Below are 26,093 nucleotides of genomic sequence, written 5' to 3' on the forward strand. Positions count from 1 at the left end.
CTAAACAAAACCCCAGAAACCTGCTTTAGTCCGCCGGGCTTCAGCCAGCAGGATCACAACATTGTAAGCAAAGGCCAGAAACCTACTTTCAGCAGCAGAGACCTAAGAGCTGGAGCCAAGCCTCAAAGCTAAAGCTGGCCCAGAATAAAAAGTACAAAAAGAAAATAAGGAGCGGTTGGGAGCTTCAGTCACCCCCAGCCTGAAAACAGCCCTCAGCCCCTTACCCAGACTGGCCAGGCACCCCAGTGGGGACCCCCACCCTGAAGGGTGTGTGACCAGCTGCAAACAGCCATCATCCCCTCACCCAGGCTGGCCAGGCACCCCAGGGTGGGGACCCCCACCCTGATCCAGGACACCCTTCAGGGCAAACCAGCCGGCACCCACCTGTGCACCAGGCCTCTACCCTATATAGTAAAAGGGTAATATGCCTCCCGGCACCGGGATCAGCGTGACAGGGGGCAGCGACCAAACCCCCTGATCGCCCTGCGGCTCTGTGTGTGACAGGGGGAGGAGCCACAACCTCCCTATCCACCCTGCTCTGTTCGTGACAGGGGAATGCGCCCCAACCCCCTGATCGGCCCTGCTCTGTGCCTGATAGCGGGAAGCTCCCCAGCCCCCTGATTGCCCTGTGGCTCTGTGTGTGAAAGGGTGCGGCGCCCCAACCCCCTCCCCCCCACGGGCCCTGCTCTGTGTGTGACGGGGTAGAACCATAACCTCCCCATCGGCCCTGCCCTGAGTGTGACAGTGGCGGCGCCCCAACCCCCTGATCCACCCTGCTCGGTTTGTGACAGGGGGCGGTGCCCCAACTCCCCTATCGGCCCTACTCTGTGAGTGACGGGAGAGCTCCCCAACCCCCTGATTGACCCTGCTCTGTGCGTGACAGGGTACGGAGCCCCAACCCCCCTGATGGGCCCTGCTCTGTGTGTGACAGGGGGTGGCGCCGCAACCTCCCCTTCGACCCTGCCTTGAGTGTGACAGGGGGCGGTGCCCCAACCCCCCAATCGGCCCTACCCTGAGCGTGACTGAGGGTGGCATCACAACCTCCCAATCCGCCCTGCTCTGTGCATGACAGGGGGCGGCGCCCCAACTCCCCAATCAGCCCTGCTCTGATCCTGACCAGGGGCTGCACCTAGGGATTGGGCCTGCCCTCTGCCACCTGGGAGCAGGCCTAAGCCAGCAGGTCGTTATCTCCCGAGGGGTCCCAGACTGCGAGAGGGCACAGGCCGGGCTGAGGGATCTCCCCCCCCCCCCCCGCCCCCAGTGCACAAATTTTTGTGCACTGGGCCTCTAGTCTCTTTATTAAAGGCTAATATGCAAAGTGTTCCCACAGGAGTTCGACCGGGAGACCAAGAGTTCTGTTGCTTGCTATGATGTGCGCTGACCACCAGGGGGTGGCACAGAATGAAGGAAGGCCCTGGCCGGCAGCTGGGGAAGGGGGGCCCTGGCCAGCAGCCAGAAGGCCCCAATTGGCCCTGATTGCCGGCCAGGCCTAGGGACCCTACCTGTGCACAAATTTTGTACACCGGGCCTCTAGTAAAGTTAATAAAAATCTGTTTTAATAGTACCTCACATCCAGCTAGACTTAAATAATTCAGCAAGCATTAACCGCTCATAGGACATGTCATGCTCACTGATGGGGCAGTTGCCTACAGGTAGCTTACACCAACATTAGAAGCATCCCGTTACTGAGGAGTGAGGAGTATGCAGTAGAACAGTGGTGGAAAGTGTTAGCAGATAGTAATAGTCATCCATCTTGCAGACGATCCATAGCATCACTTTGGTTACACTTCCTGCTTTTGTAGGAACATGGAACTTTTAAAGTGATTCTCCTTCTGGATCTCCATTATCCTAGACTTCTATTTTATGATGACTCGCTTACCGCACATGTGCATACATACGCACACACACACAAAATGACAGAGGCCAGGTTTTCCTTAAACATATTTTTAGCTGTTATTTATGTTAGTTATGCTCCATGGTTGCTTGACTTTTTGTGAACTTCATGTAGAATTTGTGCTTGCTTATCAAGGTGACATAGTGACAGGCACAGGGATATTGTCATTATTTCCTTTACAGCATCTGAAATTTAGTCTATTGGTGCCGGACACCAGTTCCAGCATGACAGCAGGGCTGAATCTGGGAATGGCTGATGGCATTTCCCCAAACCTGAATAGGATACATTAAATTGATTGCTTGCTGCCAGACAGCTCAGGACATCTTAATATACATGTTATTGCCTCCTACTGGCCAAACACCTGAACAGCCGTAGGCTAATTCTCCCCAATCTGACAATGGATTCTGTATAGGAAACCCTGACACTTTGAAGTGTATATCTCTGCCTCGCCTCAGGACAATTTGTGTTAATAAAAAACATGGGGTCCTGAGATGAGGAGATCTTAGTTTCCTTTAAACTAGGCTCCTCTGACCCCCAAATGCCTTTCAAAATTATATTTTGTCTCTGGACTATTTAATCTACACACAGCCCCTTCTCCAGATTTCCTCAACCCTTCTTAATGCTGGAACAAGAACCCCAGCATATTGGTAAATTTTACTTTGACTGACTTAAATTTACTGACAAATAGGAATCTGTAAAAAAAAAAAAAATAGTGTGTGTACTTTTCTTTATTACATAGGTTTAATTGAAGTAGGAGTATATGATTTCTATTACTGACGAAAATGTAGTAAAGTATTATTCAAAATATACCTTCTGAATGATGAAAATTACCTTTCACAAACAACATGTTCAAGATTCTCTAGGGCTCTCAATCAGGAAGTGTGATTTTTATTTTCACACATGGTTCCCCCAGGGGTCATCGTGTGTGACTTGGCTAATAGCAGGGGGTAAGTGGCCAGAGAGACTGGCAGGGCTGGCTGCTGCGGGCAGGAAAGTTATGCTGGCAGATTCGCCCTGGGCCTGCAGGTTCCTTGTATTTTTTTTTTAATGCACATAACATAAAATTAACCATTTAAAGTAAACGTTTCAGTGGCATTTGGTACATTCATGGTGTTGTGAAATGTTTTATATAGTTCTAAAATTTTTCATCACCCCAAAGGAAACCTTGTAGCCAGTAGTCAGTTGCTGTCCATGTTCCCTTCCCAGCCCCTGGCAACCACCATCTGTGTTGTTCCCATGGATTTACCTGTGCTGGATATTTCAGATCAGTGGAGCCATACATATGTGACATTTTGTGCCTGGCTTCCTTCACTTTAGTACCATGTTTTGGGTTTGCCCATGTTGTAGCATGTGTCAGTACTTTATTACTTTTTATGGCTGAATACTATTCCATAGTATATATATATACCACAATTTATTTACCCAGTCATCTGTCAATGGACATTTGGGTTGTTTCCACTTTTGGATTATTGTGACTATGAATAGAGCTGCTATGAACATTCATGGTCAAGGATTTGAGTATCTGCTTTTAGCTCTTGGGAGTGTATTCCTAGCAATGGGATTGATGGGTCTTGTAATAACTTTGAAGAGCCACCAAACTCCTTTTCACAGCAGCGGAACCATTTTTGTTTACAAACCCGTGCACGAGGGTTCCAGTTTCTCCATGCCCTTTCAGAACTTGTTATTTCCCTTGTTTTCTGGTGGCATCCTAATGGGTTGAATAATAATCTACCTTTAAAGTAGCAACCCTGTCCTCATTTTCCCTCAGGAAGTAAGATCAGAATGGACCCTCCCTCTTCTCCAGCAGTGCTGTGGTGCTGCCCCCAGTCTGATCGTGATCGGAATGCCTTGTAGTGAGATGAGCAGTGGGTGGTAAGAGCGTCCATCTGAACCATTAGGCTTCCATTTCCCTTGCCTGAGTGGCTCAGGCCTCCCTCTGCAACCCCTGCCACCTTTGTACTCTGTCTCCCTCCTCCTGGCCCTGTGGGCACTCTCAACACACTGCCCACCTTCCTCCTAGGACATGAATTTGGCCTTGCTGTGCTTGAGGTTGGTGATGGTGCCTTCCTTGTTCTTGTCTGTTCCACCTCCTCTGTCTTCCTAGATGAATTTTTCATAGACTTAATAAATCCATGTTATAGTGACTTATTTCTTGTCTGTCGTTCACACATAACTGAGTAGCTTGTGGTATGGGAACATGACTTGTTTATCTTTGTAACCCTAGGACCTGATATTATAGGTAGTTTGGAATCTGGTACAGATGCTTGACCCTCCCTCCCCCCATCTCTAGTTAATTCCATCTCATCCTCGTTAGATTCAAGTGAGAGGTCACCTTCAGGAAGTTTCCCCTGGCATTGCCTTCTCTTCCCCATAACGTCCCCTTTCTGTGTTGTGGTCATGCCCTACATGGGTTTGTTGTCCCACCTTCCATGTTGTGTGTATCTTTATAAGACCGTAACCAGCCATTGCTTGCATACCCCACCAGACTCCCTGTCCCCTTTCCTCATTGTCCATACATTTCTCTCCATCTAATGTTCAGTGTTTTCCGTTTGTTGGCTATTTCCCCTCACTAGGGTGTAAGCTCTGTGCAGACGTGGTTTCTGCCTCCTCTTCTCTGTCATGTCTCTTGCATGTAGAACAGAGCCTGCCACATAGTAGACGCTCAGTGAGTATTTCCTTAATGCGTGAATGGCCAGGTCCAGGTCGGAGGACACCTGAGAGCAGGGCCTGTGGGGCCCTCCTCTTCACAGCCGTGGCACCACACGCCAGAGCTGCGCACACGTGTGAGTGTAATGCTTATTCCCACAGCAGAACCTTTTCCTACATTATATATGCTGATTCTCTTTTTGTTGTTGTTTTTTTTTGTTTGTTTTTTGTTGCTGTTGTTTTTAAATATATTTTATTGATTTTTTACAGAGAGGAAGGGAGAGAGATAGAGAGTTAGAAACATCGATGAGAGAGAAACATCGATCAGCTGCCTCCTGCACATCTCCTACTGGGGATGTGCCCGCAACCCAGGTACATGCCCTTGACCGGAATCGAACCCGGGACCCTTCAGTCCGCAGGCCGACGCTCTATCCACTGAGCCAAACCGGTTTCGGCTCTTTTTGTTGTTTATACCCAAATAATTATATAAAAATAGAAAATGCACATAAGCAAAAAGAATTGACTAACTGCAAGTAATACATGCTTCAGTCATAAGTTTTGTGTCTAGGGAATAATGGGTTTATCAAAAGCTATTTCCTGTAAAGGTAAAAGCATCCATTCGAAAGGAGAAATTTCTTTTGAATTGTAAAGATGGCCAATCCTATTAAGAAGTTAATGAGCCTGGCTGGTATAGTTTAGTGGTTGAGCGTCAACCCATGAAGCAGGAGGTCATGGTTCGATTCCCAGTCAGGGCATCAGGGCACATGCCCAGGTTTCAGGCTCATTTCCCGGTAGGGGGCATGCAGAAGGCAGCCAATCAATGATTCTCATCATTGATGTTTCTATCTCTCTCTCCCTCTCCCTTCCTCTCTGAAATCAATAAAATATATATGTATTTTTTTTTTAGTTAATGATTTAGGAAAGAGTTGAATAATCCTACAGCCATATATCGAATTTGTCATTGTTGGGGTAGAGTGAAAATTACAAAGGTAGTATAGAGTCTCAGGTGTGCTGGATTCTTACAGAGGTTGGAGGTCACATGCTGCAAGTTCCCAGTTTAATTAGCAGGTGTTACTCAATGTCATTGAAAGCAAGGTAGCCTCCGAAGCACTTTGCCCTTCTATATATTCAGGGTATAGGTCTCCATTCAGAATAAATCATCTTTGATCCTCTATTAAAACAGAATATTTACAGATATTTTTTGTTAAATCCAGTTCTCTGCAACCAGCTTCTTTGCTCTGAAATAACTCTGTTTGGTGGTGTGGGTGATTCTGATACTCAGTGTGAGACCCACTGTAACAAACAAGTTCATTTCCCTGCTTTTAGCAAGAGTCTGAGGCCACTTAGAAAATGATTCTTTTCCTTTTTTTTTTTTTAAGATATAGCTAGATCCTAAAGAGATTACTAAAATATAATATCACTTTAAGTTTTCATTTCTGGCCTTTAATCTTCCTCAAATTTTCTATTTTCTTTCTGATATGATATGAATTGATCTCATTTCACTTTCCCCCCACATGAATGCCTTGTTTTCCATTGCTTCGCATGAGTTGACCTGCAGGGCCTCCTCACCATGTTTTCCGTGTCCTGATGTGTGTGGCTGTGTCTGACTCTATCTGATCCATTTGTTTACCCTGTACTAGTCCCACATGGCCCTAACTGGCACTGCTCAGTGACCAGTCTTCCTGTCTTGATACACACCTCTCACTCTGAGAAAGAGAAGAAAAAAACGAGAAAGAAAATAACTTGTTGAAATGAAATTGCTTTTGAGATGAAATAACTTGTTTGACATGAAATTGCTTTGAATCCATTGATAAATTTGGGAAGAACTTATATCTTTACCCTGTTGAGTCTTATAATAAACTAGAATCCCAGTGCACGAATTCATGCACCAGTGGGGTCCCTCCGCCTAGCCTGCGGGATCAGGCCGAAACCAGCTCTTTGACATCCCCCAAGGGGTCCTGGATTGCAAGAGGGCAGAGACCAGGCTGAGGGACTCCACTGGTGCAGGATCGAGGCCGGGGAAGGACACGGGAGGTTGGCCAGCCTGGGAGGGACCGCGGGAGGACTCTAGGGCATGTCTGGCCCGTCTCGCTCAATCCTGATCGGCCAGACCCCAGAAGCAAGCTAACCTACCGGTCAGAGTGTCTGCCCCCTCGTGGTTAGTGCACATTATAGTGAGCAGTTGAGTGGCCTTAGCATATTACTCTTTGATTGGTTGAATGGATGACTGGACAACCAGACACTTAGCATATTAGACTTTTTTAAAAAATATATTTTATTGATCTTTTTACAGAGAGGAAGGGAGAGGGAGAGGGGGATAGCGAGTTAGAAACATCGATGAGAGAGAAACATTGATTTAGCTGCCTCTTGCATGCCCCCTACTGGGGATGTGCCTGCAACCCAGGCACATGCCCTTGACCGGAATTGAACTCGGGACCCCTGAGTCCACAGGCCGACACTCCATCCGCTGAGTCAAACCAGCCAGGGCTAGACTTTTATTATATAGGACTAGAGGCCTGGTACACCAGTGGAGTCTCTCAGCCTGGCCTGCGGGGATCAGTGGACCTCTGTGCTGCTGCAACGCGGCCTTAACTACCAGCTCGTTGGGCTCCAGCCTGCTGTCTGCATCGATCCCGCACAGCATGAAGTAGTGTGTGAAGCGGCAGGTGGCCAGGGAGGAGCCTGAGCCCAGGCTGGGCACTGGTCCACTCCTGCTCATTCTGGCCCCGCTGCGCCTGCTGCCACTGCTCGGGCTTGCGCTGCTGCAGCTGTACTCGCCAGCGGTGAGTCCAGCATCTGGTGCCCATCTGTCAGCTGAGCGGTGCTCCTGCTGTGGGGGCGCACTGACCACTAGGGGGCAGCTCCTGCATTGAGTGTCTGCCCCCTGGTGGTCAGTGCGCATTATAGCTACTGGCCGATTGTCTAGTTGTCCGGTCACTTAGGCTTTTATATATATAGACTAGTAAGTCCTGTGCACGAATCCATGTGCCTGTAGGTCGCTACCACCCTCCTGTAGCTCTCTGCCCACTGCCCCACCCTCCTGTAGCTCCCCCCACTCCCCTCCTCCCTTCCCCCCCTCATAGTTTGCTGCCCTGCCCCCTCCTATAGCTCTCCGCAGCCCACTTGTACCTCGCTGGCCCACCCTCCTGCTGATCCGTGATCTGGCTGTGACGCGCTTGGTCGGTACGCTTCAGGGCGTAATGGCTAATTAGCATATTCCTCTCTTATTATATAGGATGAGCATTTATTTATGTCTTCTTTATTATTTTTAAGTAAAATTTTACAATTTTTTGCTCATAGGACTTGCTATAGTTTGATTTTAAATAAATTTTGTGTGCTGTAACCTGTTAAACTCTCTTATTCTAATAATAGATCATTAGATTCCTTAGTATATTTATATATAAACATAATCAAATCATCTGAGAAGAGAGCTTTGTTTCTTTTTTCCAACTTCTGTGTTTTCATGCCTTGCTTTGCTGCCTAAGCTTTCCAGGAGTGGGTGCCCTTCTCTTAAAGGGAGTGCTTATTGCTCTTTATCCAATTAAGGGAGTTTCTTTCTATTCCTGTGCCTAGAAGTTTTATCATAAGTGGGTATTGAATTTTATCTGAGGGTTTTCCTTTAAGATAATGGTAAGTCATATTAATTGATTTTTTTTTTTTAACTCCAAACCAATCTTACATTCCTGGAATAAGTCCATCTTAGTTATAATATTTTATCTTGCTCGATTATTTTTGCGATTGTTATTTAGGCTATTTCCATATATATTTATGAGTAAATCTGGCTTGTGTGGTTTTTTTTATTTTTCATACTGTCTTTGTCAAATTTTGGTATCAAGATTTTCCTGTCCATATAAAATGAATTAGGAAGTGTTCCTCTACCCTCAACTCTGGAAAAGCTGTACAGATTGGAATTATTTTGCCTTAGATTTTTGGAAGCAAACAGAGGAAAAGTGTCTAGGCTTTTCATTTGGGGTGGGGGGTGGGGGATTTTACTTATTAATATAATTTCTTCAAAAATGTGGCCTCTATGGATTTTCTGTTTGTGTTTTAGTAAGTCTTGATATGTTCTCTTTTCTAGAGTTATCCGTTTCTATGTTTTTATGTTATTGGCATGGATTTTATTGGTTCATCTTGTTAGTATCTGTGGCATTTTTCAGTGATGCCCTTTGTGTTAGCCTTAAAATACTTGCTCCGCCTCTTACTTTCTTGTTCCATTGTAAGAGAAGTTTGTAAGTTATGTGATTTTTTTTGAAAGAACCGAGTTGGTGTTTCTATAGCAGGGTGGGCAAAAATAGGTTTAAGTTGTGTGTACATGAAACACAGTTTGTTCTTGTATTATTATTTACTAGAGGCCTGGTGCACGAAATTCATGAATGGGTAGGGTCTCTAGGCCTGGCCAGCGATCAGGGCCGATTGGAGCATTCTGGCTGCCGGCCGGCGCCTTCCTTCGTCCTGTGCCACCCCCGGTGGTCAGCGCATGTCATAGCGAGTAGTCGAACTCCTGGTCCATCGAACTCCCGAGGGGACAATTTGCATGTTAGCCTTTTATTATATAGGATTACTGTATTTTATATTATAACCATAAACCTCCTTTTTCATACCCCTGGATGTGTTTTTGTTGCTGTTTCACTGGTTTTTGGTTTTAACTTTATTATTGCTTCTCCTCTGTTCTCTTTGGATTAATTTCTCTCTTAGCACTTCTTCTCTTTGCTGCACATCAGACAGTATTAAACTACCCCGTCCCATAGCTCTCCCTTCACTGGCTTCTGAAGCACACTAGTCTTGAGGGGTCTTTCTACTTTCTTAGCTTCCCCCTTTCTGGCTCTCTTTGACTTTTCATCTCCTCTTGTTGGTACCCTCATGTCTTCAACCCTCTTTTTTCTATATTCATTCTTCTCTGATAGATATTTTTACTCTCCTGATTTTAGCTACCACTTCTCTGTAAGTGATTAACAGAATCAGGGAACACATTCCATGTCCTGGCTCATCCACACACTAGCGATGACGTGTTAAGCAATCCACTGAATATTTCTTATGCTGTTTCTTCACCAATAAGACAAAGAGGTTGGACACAAGATCTCTGCAGTTCACCTCGTAATGCCATTCCAGGAACAGCCTTACAAAAGTGTGAGCTCGCCTGTCATCTGAAACTGCCTTCTGGATCACTTTTCTTCCCTGTTTGGTCAGGATTTCTGAGTTCTCTCTCTCTGAGGTTAACCTTCCTTTCTGCAAATTCACCTTCTCCTCTGTCCATTCCCCTGGTTTTTTACTTGGATGTTCCCAGTTTTCCAGGCACATGTTTGGTGCTGGCTCCCAATATTGTCCTCATACTCAAGACTGATTGTGTGTGTGTGTGTGTGTGTGTGTGTGTGTGTTCCCTCTCCTCTCCTTTTAGCCGAGTTTAAGTCTCTATGTTTTATACGAATGATTTCTACATCATGTCTACTTTCTTCTGTCGCTCATCACCTTATTGAAAAACACCTGCCTTTGCAACTTACATCTCTGTTTATTGGAATTATGGAATGTTCTTTTTACCGTACTAGCTTTGGGTATCCTACCTTTATGCCATGTCCCAGTGGCAGAGCCAGAGCACCTAAATAGTATTAACCGTAGGTCCTTGTAGGAGGATCTATACCAGGGATACCAGAAATCAATCGGTCTTGTGATAGTTAGTGCTGTCTGACTTATAAGGGGCTTGTTACCATTTTTGTGGGACCTTGGAAGTGGAACCAGTGTTCAGATCTCTTGTGGTCCCATGAGAGTGGAGCACTTGGTTCTGGCAGACTTCCAAAACTGGTGATGTGTCCATTCCTAGTTCTTGTCTCTGCTTGTCAAAATCTTACCTTCCTTCAGCCTTCTTGATTTATTCCTAGCATGTTTTCTGTAATTCTGCACACTCTTAAAAATTTTTTTAAATATGTTTTTATTAATTTTAGAGACAGAGGAAGATGGAGAGAAACATCAACATTAATCTGCTGCCTCCTGCACACTCCCTGCTGGGGATTGAGCCAGCAACTTGGCATATGCCCTGACCAGGAATTGAACGACCTCTTAGTGCATGGGTCAATCAATGCTCAACCACTGAGTCACACCAGACAGGCCTCTCTGAAAATCTTAACCTAGTAATGATTTTGTGCATAGAGATAGAAACAGCAGCGTTTCAACTTTAAGAGAGTGAAACTTCCATAGTGTGTGGCTCCCAGAAGTGACCGCAATCACTTTACATTTTACTTCATACTAGTCCATCATTATTTGACACAAGCAGATATCTTGTATTCATTAACTTCATAGATCTAGATAGTTCTATAGTATCCTATGTATGGGAAAAAAACATAAAAGAACAATCACTGAGATTTTAAGGAGGTGCAATGTATATACACATCTATCTATCTATATATAAAAGCCTAAGTGACCGTTACAATGGAACGACCAGAACAACCAGAATGACCGGTTGACCAGTTGCTATGATGTGCACTGACCACCAGGGGGCAGAAGCTCAATGCAGGAGCTGCCACCTGGTGGTCAGTGCTCTTCCACAGGGGGAGTGCCGCTCAGCCAGAAGCCGGGCTCACGGCTGGCGAGCACAGCTGCAGCAGTGGGAGCCTCTCCCAACTCTGCGGCAGCACTACCAAGCGGCAGCAATAGGTGCAATGGGCCAGGATGAGCTCAAGCGGCGCCCCGCCCTGGTTCTGGCTCCTCCCTGGTTCTGGCTCTTCCTATATGGCACACTGCTATATCCCCAAGGGGTCCCAGATTGCAAGAGGGCGCAGGCCAGGCTGAGGGACACACCCCCTTCCAGTGCACAAATTTCGTGCACTGGGCCTCTAGTTTCTTTTATAATTATCTCACGGAAAAGTGATACATTTCTTAGGAATTAGGACACATAATGGCAGGAATTGCACCTTTTAGAAATACTGCTTTACTCTCCTAACTGCTGTGCTCTATGTACACGGAGAGGTGAGGGCAAGGAGACGGGTACTCCAGTGGTGGGAAGTGGAAGGGCAATACTCGATCATGTGTCTGTATGGTTCTCGCAGGTTCCTGCAGTCTGTTTTATTTTATTCAGTGTAAAGCATTCTGATGTTTTCTAACTAATAGCTGGATATGGTAACTTGAAAATAATGTCTTAGATACCGTAGATGTATTTCTGGTTATTAGGGTGGTATGTCTTTCCACAAGTTAGTCCTATTCTAACATTTGTAAAATTATAATAATCGCAGAGCCCTTGCTAATCTATCTAATAATAGGATAATATGCAAATTGGTTGGATGCTGTCACAAAATACCAATCAGCAGGCTTCATCCCCGTCACCTGTGCCGGCCCAGAGACATGAGGCTCGCGTCCCTGCCCCCTGCGCTGGCCTGGAGACATGAGACTCACGTCCCCGCCCCCAGCAACGGGCCCTGGGATGTGAGGCTTGTGTCCCTGCCCCCAGCAACGGGCCTTGGGATGTGAGGCTTGTGTCCCTGCCCCCAGCAACGGGCCTGTGATGTAAGGCTTGCATCCCCAGCAACAGGCCTGTGACGTGAGGCTCACGTTCCTGGCCCCCCGGCCCGGCCCAGGGGCGGGGTCATGATGGGGCCTCTGCCACCACATGGTGGGATCTGTAGGCCTCCCCTGGCTCTGGCCTACCTCTTTGGGGCAATCCATCGAGGAGCCCTGGATGGGTGGGTGAGGCCTACCTCCTTGGAGTGATTTATCGCGGGGCTCCCACACTGTGACAGGGCACAGGCCATGCTGGAAACAGCACATCCCCTCTCCCCCTCCCCCCCACGCCCGAGTGCACAAATTTCATGCACCGGACCACTAGTTACTTATAGGACTCAAGCTAAACTTTGGGATTGAATACAGTATTAAAACTATTTTGATTATCATGTAAATGGCTGTTTTAGCCATCAGGTTGTTATTTATTAACTAATGGCCCAGTGCATGGATTCATGCACATTGAAAGGGAAATAATTAGAAGAAATATTTTAATATTGCTATTTGCCCTTTCTCCCTCAGTACCTGGGAGACAACGACCTCTTAGTACATGGGTCAATGCTCAACCACTGAGTCACACCGGACAGGCCCTCTTGCCCCCACCGCCACTGCTGGTTGCCATTTGCGGGACAATCAGCAGGGCGATCCCCTGCCGCCGCCACTGGTCACCATCTGCAGGGTGATTGGCAGGGTGATTGGTTCCCTGCTCACACCCGCCTTGGTCTGGTGATGCCCACTCACTGGCTCCACCATCCCACCATGGTCCCGTTCTCATCGGAGCCCACTGGGGCCAGCAGCGTCTCCACTGCTGCCTGCTGCCAGTGCCGCCTCTCCAATGCCTACCATGTTCTGCGCTGCCGCCTGTTGGTCAATGCATGTCATAGTGAGCAGTCGAACTCCCAGTTGAGGGGACAATTTGCATATTAGGTTTTTATTGTATAGGATGTGTTTAAGTTAAGAATAAGTTTGTCTTGCTCTTGTGAAAGTCACCAGTGAATTTATTTTGTCGAAGCCAAATGCTGAGAAGGATGAGACCAGGGGAGAACCTTGGTACCTCCTTGCACCTCCGTCTCTACCATCTTAACAGCAGTGAGATGACAAGTAATCTCTTCCTAAGTACCTCTCATTCATGCTTTTGTTGGGCCTGTTTTCCAGTCACCACATCCACTCCTGATTTCTCCAACACTGTCTTAGACTGTAATGATAATTTGTAGTTTTGTTCCTGTTTCCTATGCTCTCTCTGTGCTTGGGTACTTGTCCTGCCATCCTGCCTTTAGAAATTATTGTAGTGCACTTTCTTTTGCATTTCTCCGCCTCCTTGGAGATACTTTGGAAAGTGCTTATACAAATAGATGTCTGGTAAATGTTGGTAACTGAAGTCTAGTGCTTAATTTCAGTTGAGTTTGTGTTTGTCATAATTATGTTCTTTTGCTTGCTTTCTAGGCACACAAACAAATGGTCTGGACTTTCAGAAGCAGCCTGTGCCTGTTGGAGGAGCAATCTCAACAGCCCAGGCCCAGGCTTTCTTCGGACATCTCCACCAGGTAGAATGTTCTGCTTGACTGTGAGCAAGGGAAGGATGGAGGCCTGGATGCTGGGGCCTGGGCAGGTCTTTCAGGATGTGGGACTTCTTAAGTTGATCGAGCCTGGTGCTAATCACATCTAATCGTGCCATTCTGAATGGCTAGTCCACATCTTATAGTTAGTTGACTATAGCTATTGACCTCACAGCTGATAATGTGTCAATATTATGTTAGTCCTCCATCGATTATGTTTGCCTGAGTCATTTATTATTATCATGGTCCCAGTGGTGATCCTTATTTTAATGTAACCGTGGTTTGAATTTCTGAACATATGACACGTGAGTATGAAATAGTATGACAGCATTCTGTGTGTTTTGTAGGACAGAATCCTTTCAGCTAGAGCTTGTCGTTAGGGCTATCATGTGTTAAAGACTTGACTGTGTGGTGTGCACATATGTAAGATTTTTACTCTGCTGTGTACGTGGAGATTTTGAAATTAGAGTGAGCAGATAATTCTGATAGATTATAATAACAATAATGCACGTAAGTAGCTTGTTCACATGTGTTCTTTCACACAATGTGGAAGATGAATGAAGTTTTTAGATCTAAGTGTCTATGAATACGAGCAGAATGTGATGTAAGGAAGGTCTGACTGACAGTGCGGCATCCCAGTGACGCTGAGTGTGGGCAACACCCTGTGGAAAGCAGTGGGAGCAGCACTTTCTCCTGGGCGGTGGAGGGACCGCGAACTTGTCTGCACAGTTTTAACCCAGCAGGTTAACTTCTTTCAGCCTCAGTTCTAGCTCAATGACACACTTGGTAGAGGCGCTTGAAGTCCTTGTTGAGGACAGCTCTAATGATGGTGTCAGCAAGTAGACCCTGATGCCCCTGGTTGCTTACCTGCAGGTCCAGCTCGCAGGAACAAGTTTACAGGCCGCTGCTCAGACTTTAAATGTACAGGTAAGCTGGCACATGGGCTTGTGGGCAATTTTTCCATTTTCCCCTAGTTTTCAAATTTCATGGAATGAGCAGGCAATCCTATCTAATAAAAGAGAAAGATGGTAATTAGCGTACGACCGCTACCCTTCCCATTGGCTAATCAGGGAGATATGCAAATTAACTGCCAGCCAAGATGGCAGCCGGCAGCCAGGCAGCTGATGTGAACATGGAGGCTTGCTTGCTTCAGTGACGGAGGACTCCAACGTTCCCCGCCTGACTTGCCGGCCTCTCAGCTGCAACTCTAAGCAACTATGTTGCAAATACAGAAGCTAAAAAAAACCCAGAAACCTGCTTTACTCAGCCGTGCTTCAGCCAGCCGGACCGCAACATTGTATCAAATACAGACAGTAAATGAAGGCCAGAAACCTGTTTTCAGCAGCCGAGGCCTCAGAGCTAAAGCTGGCCCAGAATAAAAAAAACAAAAAGAAAAAAAGGAGCAGTTGGGAGCTTCAGTCACCCGTCAGCCTGAAAACGGCCCTCAGCCCCTCAGCCAGACTGGCCAGGCACCCCAGTGGGGACCCCCACCCTGATCCAGGACACCCTTCAGGGCAAACCAGCCAGCCCCCCGTGCACCAGGCCTCTATTCTATATAGTAAAAGGGTAATATGCCTCCCGGCACCAGGATCAGCGTGACAGGGGGCAGCACCCAAACCCCCTGATCGCCCTGCGGCTCTGTGTGTGACCGGGTGCAGCGCCCTAACCCCCTGATCTGCCCTGCTCTGTGTGTGACAGGGTGCAGCGCCCCAACCCCCTGATCAGCCCTGCTCTGTGGGTGATAGAGGGCAGTGCCCCAACCCCCCCCCCCCCCCCTCCACCACGGGCCCTGCTCTGTGTGTGACAGGGTAGAGCCATAACCTCCCCATCGGCCCTGCCCTGAGTGTGACAGTGGTGGCGCCCCAACCCCCTGATCGGCCCTGCTCTGTGGGTGACAGGGTATGGAGCCCCAACCCCCCTGATGGGCCCTGCTCTGTGCATGACAGGGGGCAGCACCCCAACCCCCTGATCCGCCCTGCTCTGTGTGTGACAGGGGGTGGTGCCCCAACTCCCCTATTGGCCCTACTCTGTGCGTGACAGGGGGGAGCTCCTCAACCCCCTGATCGACCCTGCTCTGTGTGTGACAGGGGGAGCTCCTCAACCCCCTGATTGGCCCTGCTCTGTGCGTGACAGGGTACAGAGCCCCAACCCCCCTGATGGGCCCTGCTCTGTGAGTGACAGGGGGCAGTGCCCCAACCCCCTGATTGGCCCTGCTCTGTGCGTGACAGGGGGTGGCGCTACAACCTCCCCATCGACCCTGCTTTGAGTGTGACAGGGGACGGTGCCCCAACCCCCCAATCGGCCCTACCCTGAGCGTGACTGAGGGTGGCATCACAACCTCCCAATCCGCCCTGCTCTGTGCATGACAGGGGGCAGCACCCCAACTCCCCAGTCGGCCCTGCTCTGAGCCCGACCAGGGGCTGCACCTAGGGATTGGGCCTGCCCTCTGCCACCTGGGAGCAGGCCTAAGCCAGCAGGTCGTTATCTCCCGAGGGGTCCCAGACTGCGAGAGGGCACAGGCTGGGCTAAGGGACCCCCCCTCCCCCCCAAGTGCACAAATTTTTGTGCACTGGGCCTCTAGTAATTTTATAATAGGAAATACTTAGGAGCAGTACCCTTTTTGTATTACTGAGTCTCATGAAGATCCAAATAGACCAGGGGTCATCAAACTTTTTAAACAGGGGGCCAGTTCACTGTCCCTCAGACCGTTGGAGGGCCGGACTATAGTTTAAAAAAAAACTATGAATAAATTCCTATGCACACTGCACATATCTTATTTTGAAGTAAAAAAAAAAAATGGGAACAAATACAATATTTGTATTTGCATGTGGCCCACGGGAACCCCTGAAATAGAGGTAATCATTGCCACTAATGAAGATGGATTTTACACGATGCTGCTACTGTGAATGACCAAAAGCAATCAAGAAAAGTCAGTTTTCAAAAGTTTTCTGTGTAAGTCCAGGAAAAACGTTTCCAAGTTATGCAGCTGTAGTGCATCCCTAAACACCAAGCCAAATAACGTCATAAATGTCCTTCTGTTTCCAACTGTCTTTCTGTTGCTCATCGTCATATCTTAGAGAAACACTCTAGTGCGGAGGAACTGTCCAGGACTGAGAGCCGTCTTGAGTCTCATTCTGTGCCTGCTAGCTGTGTGACCTTTAGCAAGTCACTTAACCTCTGGGGCTCATGTCTTTTGATCTGCCTTTAAGTGGGTAACTGAGAGGATTGCCAGGGTTCCTCTGTGCTCAGAAATGTTATGATTCTGAGGGTTGTAAGGGAACCTGCTTATAGATATTGATGTGCTTCAATCACAAGTTTAAAACAAAACTTAAATCTGGCTACATTGCTGTTGTGAATCATATGGCAAAGGCATGCCAAGTTCAAGTATTAGGCATGACTCCTTAATATTTCAATCAACCTGCTGTTTCTTTTCATTAGCGTGTTTTGGTAACTAAGAGCCAAGAGGGGACACAGTTTCTGGAAGATTGGTTTCAGTGTTGCTAATGACTCAAGACCTTGGGTTGAGCATTCCATGCAACCCAGTGGAATATGGGCCTACATGGAAACAAGGAGGGAAAAGAGAGGGAGATAGTGCAACCGCCCTTTGTGAGGGAGAGGAGGTGGAAAATCGCCTGGGTTGCCATGGTAAACTTTCATCCCTTAGAGAGATGTTGGCAAACAGGCTGTGTCTCCAGTGCCATGTGTTTACAGTCCTGCACTGTAATTACCTCACTGACTGGCAGAATTAATCAGAGCCTCTATGTTAATTATCCTTGCTGCAGTCCCCAAAACAGGTGGTGGGAAATATGCAAATCTATGCAACATTTCAATGCTCTGTATAACCAGTGTTAATTTAACATAAAATATTTTCTCAGTGCCTCTCCAGGACTGAGTTCTCTCCCTCCTGAGGGCAGCGTTTCCGTCTAAGCTGCGGTGTGACTTGATGGGCGATGCTAGGTTATAGTTCTCTAGATATTAAAGGAAGTTCCGTGGGCCAGGCAGTCACTCTCTGCGTGGGAGTAAGGCCAGACTGCCCAGCAAAGGCCCTTTGGAATGTGGGGCGGGAAGCTCTCGCGTAGAGGGTGCAAAGTGCGCTCCCCACCCCTTCCCAGAGGGGAGGATTACGATGAATTTCGCCGGTTTGTGTTGGACCAAATTATTTTTTCTTCTTAAAAATTATAATACAACTTTGCTGGCAATGGAACAAAAAAAAAAAATCTATAAACTTAATATGCAAAATCAGGAAAATACACAGATTTATAAGAAAGGAAAAGAATGAAACCAGAAAACTCATGTCTGAATAAGTTCATGTTTTAAATAATTCTTGAAATATGGAGTTATAAGTGCATTTCTTTAATGAACAATTTGAAATCTCTTTACCCCCTCCCACCTTCAGTCTAAATCTAATGAAGAATCGGGGGATTCCCAGCAGCCAAGCCAGCCTTCCCAGCAGCCTTCCGTGCAGGCAGCCATCCCGCAGACCCAGCTCATGCTGGCTGGAGGGCAGATAACCGGGGTAAGTTTTCTGGGAGCATCGTAATAGACGCTCTGTGCCAGACTGCCATTGGCCAGCGGTTGATTAGGACTCTGCTGTAGCAGGCAGTAACGGGGCTGGGCCTAGCACCATTATGTATATTTTCTACAATTGCAGATGCTTGGGATAAACTGACAGCATTTCTAAGCCCATGTTTCCACTGTTGCTTCGTCATGCGGTGGAATCATTGTCCAGTGGGTGAGACCCTTGCATTGATGAATAGTAGTGACCATTTGCGTTATGACATCATTGCAGAGCAGAAGTTAAAGGAGGGAATCCTATCTAATAAAGAGGGCATATGCATATTGACTGTCACACGGTAACAGTCAAAATGGCTGGGCCCACAGTGGAGACAGGGATAACATAACACAAGATTGCTGCACCCACAGTGGAGACCGAGTTCCCTTAACGAACAGTTAGCAGGAACCTGAGGCTGCGCCCCCGCCTGGTGGGGCTTGACAGGGGACCTCAGGCCGCACCCCCCCCCCCAACCTGGTGGGGCTTGATGGGGGTGGGGCCAGCCGGGTCTGGGTCTCGCGCAATTTCGAGGCACGCATGGGTGGGTGAGGACTTGACTCTGGTTCCCATGGCATGCCCCAGACTCTGACAAGAGGAAGATTTTCATATACATTTTACTAATTTTCTTTCATCTCTGATACTTCTATTATAGAGAAAGGGCAAATAGCAATATTAAAATATTTCCTCTAATTGATTCCCTTTTAATGTGCACAAATTTTGTGCACCGGGTCACTAGTAATGCCTATAAAAGAACATTTAAGTTACAGTGTGATGTTCTAAAATTAAGCCTCTGGTCTCAAATTCTGGCTCTCAGTTTACTGTCTGGGCTAATTATGCCATCTCCCTGTGGCTCAGTGTTCCTTTGCTTAAATGCAGATGTTGATAATGCCCATGCCACAGTATTGCAATAAAGACTAAGGGTAATACTGTATGTAAAACTCATAGAACAATGCTGGGCATGTAGTATTCAATAAATGTCATTTATTTTTATTGGCAACTAGAGGTCCGGTGCATGAAATTCATGCACAGGTAGGGTCTCTAGGCCTGGCCAGAGATCAGGGCCGATCTGTAGGGTGACCGGCGAGATGATCAGGGGCCCCCGCTGGCATCTGCCTTGGCTGGCTTGGGGCCTGCAGGTTTGGGAAAAATCCTTTATTGAGTGTCTTCCCCCTGGTGGTCAGTGCACATCATAGCGACCAGTCATTCCTCTGGTTGTTCTGCCGTTCAGTCAATTTGCATTATAGGCTTTTGTTATATAGGATAAGTTGGCCTATGTGAATATATTGAGCTTTTAACTTTTCAGCTGTCTTTGCTCTAAGACACCATTTAAAATACAGTGGGGCCTTGACTTACGAGTTTAATTCGTTCTGTGATGGAGCTTGTAACTCAAATTACTCGTATGTCAAATCAAAAAGTGAACCAGTGAAACACGTGATGCTGGGCTGATGTTGTGGCGTTCACTGTGACATTCGCTGCGCCAACTAGTGGTGGGGTATCTGAAGCTGGCTCTTAACCCGAATTTTAGCTCGCAACTCAAAGCAAAAAATCGGCCGAGAGACGGCTCATATCTCAAAAAACTCGTTAGTCGGGACACTCATAAGTCAAGGCCCCACTATATTTTTCCAGCCTGGCAGGCATGGCTCAGTGATCAGCCTATGAACCAGGAGGTTATGGCTCAATTCTGGTCAGGGCACATGTCCGGGTTGCAGGTTCAATCACCATTTGGGGGCGTGCAGGAGGCAGCCGATCAATGATTCTCTCTCATCATTAATGTTTCTCTCCCTCTCCCTTTCTCTCTGAAATCAATAAAAATATTTAAAAATATTTTTCTAATGCTGAAAATTTCTCATATTATTTTTGGGGGAGGAGGTAGGGTATTAAGGAGTGGTAAGGAAGAGTTATTTATTCATATCACATCAACCCACAAAATTTTGTATGTCCTTCATTTCCTTTAAGTATGTTTTGGCAGTAGAAAGCTCTTTTAAGAATTATTGCAAAATTGTTTACAAAATCCCATTAGTAGAGATGAGTACATGTTCATATATTATATGAAACCTCTATAAACATATCTGGAAGGGAATCTGACTTTTGAATCGTTTGATTCGGATTCTGTCTCTAAGGCACAGACAGGTTGTATCGGACCCTTTAGAACAGTGATGGCGAACTTATGACACACGTGTCAGAGGTGACACGCGAACTCATTTTTTTGGTTGATTTTTCTTTGTTAAATGGCATTTAAATATATAAAATAAATATCAAAAATATAAGTCTTTGTTTTACTATGGTTGCAAATAGCAAAAAATTTCTATATGTGACACGGCACCAGCGTTAAGTTAGGGTTTTCCAAAATGCTGACACCCCGAGCTCAAAAGGTTCACCATCACTGCTTTAGGAGGAGGTGTGCGCCAAGTGGCAGTCCTTGCTCTTCAGAATATGATAGTATTCCTTTTCCTTTGATCAGCGCGTGGCATCAAAAGGAAGGAGGAGCACACTGCTTTAATGCAGCCTGAAATAAGGTGCATTGTGAAAGCAAGTTTAAATCTGCTCTGAATATATTTCCTCTGTTACTGGTTGAGTTTTTGCTTTGGGTGAGGAGTTTCTATAATAGTGAGGGACACTTGGGATTCCAGGTTTATGTGGCGGGAGCCTCTGTTAAACCTGCATCTGAAATTATTTGCATGTAGAGAGAGGGGCTGTCACCACCTGTTTCACAGAGATAACGTGTGAGAAAGGGGATGGAAAGTTGCAGACCCATAGCTTTCAATAACAGAAGAGACTGTTGGAGGGAGAGGACTGCAGGGAGACTCGGAAAAGAAACAAATGGAGCTCATAATTCTTTAGTCATATCTTCAGCCATAATGGAAATGACGGACTAGGGCAGGATTCATGCTAATGGGGAGCAGCTGGGCCTTATCAGCCCGTCCTATGTCAGATGCAGCTTACTTGGTCCTCATTCATCTGACTGCCCACTTGCTGCTCTGTTGGGTATACATTTCTCTTCATAGCCTGTAAGTGTTGATTCTTTTTCTTCTTGCTTACTAGTTTATTACTATTTTGCTTGAAACCTAGGGCCCTGGACAAGCTTGAATGATTTAATTCCAGAGTGAGGTCCACCATTTTCATTTAAATGTTCTGCTGGTAATGGTAGCTTGATCACTGATGAACATTTTAGTCTCATGCTAACCATGTGAAGTTGGTAGCTAAGGTCTAATACCACTTGAGTTACCTCCTTCAGAGCAGTTGACTTGAATTAGGGGCCCTTCTTCTTTAATTCTTTCCAATTGTTTGTCCTAATTTTGTTTAGCTCACTTTGACGCCAGCCCAGCAGCAGTTGCTCCTGCAGCAGGCGCAGGCACAGGCACAGCTGCTGGCCGCTGCGGTACAGCAGCACTCCGCCAGCCAACAGCACAGTGCTGCCGGGGCCACCATCTCTGCCTCCGCCGCCACTCCCATGACGCAGATCCCGCTGTCTCAGCCCATACAGATCGCACAGGTGAGTGAGTAGCTCTCAGAGCCGGGGCAGGAGAGGAACAATCTCACAGCCGGAGCAGGGAGAGGAGCAGTCTCAGAGCCGGGGCAGGAAGTGAGGATCAGAAGGGCAGTTTTTCTTTAATCGGAAATTCACTTTCTGATTGTTAGTGGGGCCCTTGCAGGCTCAGGAGCTCTCAATCAGTGAGGTAAGTGGTAGCCTTCCTTACCACTGAACTACAAGTGATAATACATTTGTTTGCTTGAGTTGATATTATAAACACATAAGTGATGTTTGAATAACTGACTGTATTAAGTGACAGGTCTTGAGTAGTTAGCTGGCATATTTTTGAAGCAAGGGGTTGGTCACTGTGTCTCATTAGCCACTGGCTGCAGCCTGGTTCTGTCTGGTGCTGCAGTGGATGCTGCCCTTGTGCGAGCCAATGAGGCACCTGCTGTAGTCAAGGAGCTTGGGCAGAACTGTGGTAGGACATTTTTTGGTTTCATTTTTCACATTTTGGAGCCAAGTATCAGAGATAATAAAAATGCATTTAAGAGGCATAGACAGTACCACCAAGGAGGGAAGGTGAATGAAATCCTTCATCTCAAGGAGAAGAAGAGAGAAGGGGTAGTCAGGGCAGTGAGGTCTATGAAGATTGTTATGAGCCTGGTCCTGGACAGCTGTGTTCATCCCCGTGAGAGGCCTTGGAAATGGACTGAAAGGGAGTGGGGGTGTGACTAGACAGCACAAAGAAACAACTACAAGAGTAGGGAATAGATGTCAGACTAACTTTTTTGGCTATTATATACAATCTTTATCAAGATGACATTTTTATTTTGACCACTTCCTTGATCAACAAAAACATGTTGTTAGTGCCTGAGCTGTGACACCCTGTGTTGACATTATTTTAATAAGATAAGATATTATCGATCAGATTTTTGTATGGATAACGTAATATTTCACAGTGATTTCTCAGTTGAGTTCAATGAGCTGGTGCCAAATTTCATAAATCCCTATAGATTTTTAAATTTTTTTATGCAAATTCAGATAGCACTCTCAATTTTTACTTCAGAGAAAAAATCAGTTAACTATTTAAAAACTCAAATTCTTTTCTCATTTGATTTTTAAAATCCACTTGATTTTTAAAACCCATATTGGTCTCTACATGTTAAAGCACACCTTTAACCATTTATTGTGGGAATTGGAAATAACCATTGAAAATTAGGCTCATTGTAAGTCATGACACAACATCTGCCAACAAATATAGTCCTTGTAGGAGCTCCGTTTCTTCTCCCACATTGTGGACGCACTGGAGCATGCGTCATGCATGAGTGAGAAGTGTTGCCTGATTGGGTTGGGACAGAACGCCTCATCTGAGAATGTTACGAATAAGCAAACTTTTATCTCCCTCTCCAACCATGTTTTCATTCTAATGCTTTAGGATCTGCAACAACTACAGCAACTTCAGCAGCAGAATCTCAACCTGCAACAGTTCGTGCTGGTGCATCCAACCACCAACCTGCAGCCAGCACAGTTCATCATCTCACAGACGCCCCAGGGCCAGCAGGGTGAGCCCATCACAGCCGTCCACTTGCAGGACAAGCAGCCCTGAAACTGCCCATTAGAACAGGGGTCCTCAAACTACGGCCCACGGGCCACATGCGGCCCGCCGAAAACATTTATCCGGCCCGCCGGGTGTTTTTGCCGCCGCTGCCTGTTGCTTAGCAGCCGACTAGTTTTTTTTTAAACTATAGTCCGGCCCTCCAACGGTCTGAGGGACAGTGAACTGGCCCCCTGTTTAAAAAGTTTGAGGATCCCTGCATTAGAACAATGTTCTCCTTAAATTTTATTGGCCTTTGAACTCAGTGTTCATGTTAAGAAGAATATTTTTTTCACGCGTACCACAATATTGAAGGTCATCCTTCCCTGCCATCATTTCTGTAATCACCAAGGAGGAACCAAGAGTTGGGCCAAAAGTCTAAATGAAATCTCTCAACGCTGAACATAGATTGGATAAATTGCTTCTGGTGTTTTGGTAATTTTTCCTGGAAGTGTAGTCAAAGAATGTAGGCCAAGCATTCAAGTATATGCTTCTAACAATCATTTGGTTTCTTTTAAGGTTTGAGAAGGAGAGGGTGTTATATTAGAAGGTGTGCACAATTTGTAAATGATAAAAACTGTCTTCACCGCTGCTTAGTGGTGAATATTGTATCAACAATCAAGTTCATCGTGTTTGTAAAGCTGGTTAATGGCATCAGTGCAGAGGGTGTCTGGGTGGGTGGTTCCTCATCATTGCTGTTGCTTAGCCTTTTTTCTTGACCATTCACTCCAGAACCTTTTGTTACGTAAATGCCTGTTACATTTAAAGGGTAGTCTGCTCCCTTCATGAACTAGACAATTCTCTGGTTGTTGGTGAAGGATTCTGGGTGAGAGATTGAGCTCTTCGGAATGTCAGTCTGCTTCCATTTAGACTACTTCACTTTGATCCATTCCACCCGAAAGTAAAGAACTGGCCAATTAGAGGGTTATTCAGGTTACACTAAAGACATGCCATCTTAGTCTAATGTTTCATATCTCCTTGCCCAAGTCACATTAGCAAGATTGAACTTTAGTAAGACCAATAAGACTATCAGGAGGTCAGTTGGAAATATCCATCTCACGGTCATATTCTTTTTGCGATGAGTTCTAAGTAGTCCTGATGTTCCTGGCATAATGTGTTGTGTTTTAACAGGTCTCCTGCAAGCGCAAAATCTTTTAACGCAACTACCTCAGCAAAGCCAAGCCAACCTCCTACAGTCGCAGCCAAGCATCACCCTCACCTCCCAGGTCAGCCTTCTCCCATGGGGGTTGCTTTTTCTTGTCCTGTTGTTTTAAGGGACTTTTGGACTTTGTTGAATTAAACACACACACACACACACACACACACACACACACACACACAAACATCCTAATTTTAAAAATCCTAGTATTCAAAAACTGACCAAAAATTCAAAGCTGGGCTTATCAGCTCGATAAAACACCACTACCAAATTGATGTAGTCTTTGAAAATCTTCAAGGAGTCCCTATTTTCACGTATGTTCATAAAGAATGACAGTCTTAGTGGCAAGTGAGTAATGAGTTCTGGCTATTTGACCACCCTCCCCCAGCACTGCAGTAGAGCTTGCCTTGAACTAGAGGCCTGGTGCCTCAGCAAAGGCCCGAGCGCCCTTGGTTGGCCCTTTCTCAGGAGCTGCATAGAGGCCCTGACCCCTGTGTCTTCTCTCCTCTCAACTTTCAGGTGTTGCTTCAGCTCATTTCTACCAGAGTGTAGCTCTAAAACGCACCAGTCTAGACACTGAGAGGCGAGAGCATTAGACCTGTTCAGCTGTGACTGAGCGTGTCATTGGCGCATCTGTAAATTAAGTGACGCTCTGAACTGCTGGCCCTGGGGCCCATTCTCCCTCTGACTCTGTACTCATGGAAGTTTTCACACGTTACCAGATTTGACAAAATTCAACATCTCTTTATGATAAAAACTCTTGCAAATAAGGAATAGAGGGTAACTTTCTTAACCTGTAAAAAGTAGCCACCAAAAACTCAGCATCATAAAGACGAATACTTCCTGCTCAGCATTGAACTGAAGGTGCTAGCAGTACAATACGACAAGAAAAAGAAATAAAGGACACAGATTAGAAAGAAGAAAGAAGACTGCCTTGATTGGTAGACGAATGGTTGCCTGTGCAGAAAATTCCAAGGCAGCCACAAAAACGCTGCTGAAATTAATAGGTGATTTTAGCAAGTGTGTAGGATACAAAGTTGATACACAAAAAATGTGTACTCCCAATCGCAATGATCATTTGGAAGTTGAAATTAAGGGAAAAAAGTATTTATAGTGCCTACAGATAAATTTAACAAACATTTGCAAGACTTTTACATTGAAAACTATAAAATATTGCTGAGTGAATTTAAAGAAGACCTAAATTGATGGTGAGACCTAACATGTTCATGAAGTAGAAGGCTTGGTTTGTTCAAATGTGAGTTCCCTCCAGATTGATCTATGGCTCCCACACGATGCCACCAGTACCCAGATGGCTTTCTTAGAAATTTACATGCCATTTCTAACTGACATATATGGAATTGTGGGGGACATAGAATAGCCAGGCAATTTTGAAAAGTAAGAAAGTTGAAAGGCTGCCTGATGTCAAGAATTACTGTAAACTACAGTAATGACGACGGTGAAAGACTGACACATGGATAGGAATGGGAAGAGCGAAGGTCCAGTGGGGCCACACATCTGTGGGCAGCTGACTACGCACGAAGGTGCCAGAGGCTTCCAGGGAAAGAAAAGTCTCTCAACAAGTGGCGCTGCCCAGTGGGCCGTGCACAGTGAAGACAGGACCTTGGTCCTGGTTCTCCCGCTGTGTGGAGGTGAATTTGAAGTGGGTTGTAGACATAAACTTCTAGAAGTAAACTCAGGGATAGCCTTTGTGTCCTTGGGCACAGTAATGATTTCT

The 26,093-nt window shown here is 46.2% G+C and overlaps 1 protein-coding gene across 2 annotated transcripts in view; it reads left to right on the forward strand.

Moving 5' to 3' along the window:
• POU2F1 (POU class 2 homeobox 1) overlaps positions 1-26,093 on the forward strand; it is a 134,267-nt gene that overhangs the window by 78,008 nt on the left and 30,166 nt on the right. For both annotated transcript variants that reach the window (XM_036342925.1, XM_036342924.1), the window contains 6 exons: positions 13,466-13,566; positions 14,452-14,505; positions 17,975-18,094; positions 21,435-21,623; positions 23,041-23,167; positions 24,331-24,425. In XM_036342925.1, the coding sequence (XP_036198818.1) occupies positions 13,466-13,566; positions 14,452-14,505; positions 17,975-18,094; positions 21,435-21,623; positions 23,041-23,167; positions 24,331-24,425 (686 nt within the window). The remainder of the gene's footprint in view (positions 1-13,465; positions 13,567-14,451; positions 14,506-17,974; positions 18,095-21,434; positions 21,624-23,040; positions 23,168-24,330; positions 24,426-26,093) is intronic.

Source organism: Myotis myotis, unplaced genomic scaffold, assembly GCF_014108235.1.
Source record: "Myotis myotis isolate mMyoMyo1 unplaced genomic scaffold, mMyoMyo1.p scaffold_m19_p_18, whole genome shotgun sequence".
Lineage (NCBI taxonomy): Eukaryota > Metazoa > Chordata > Mammalia > Chiroptera > Vespertilionidae > Myotis > Myotis myotis.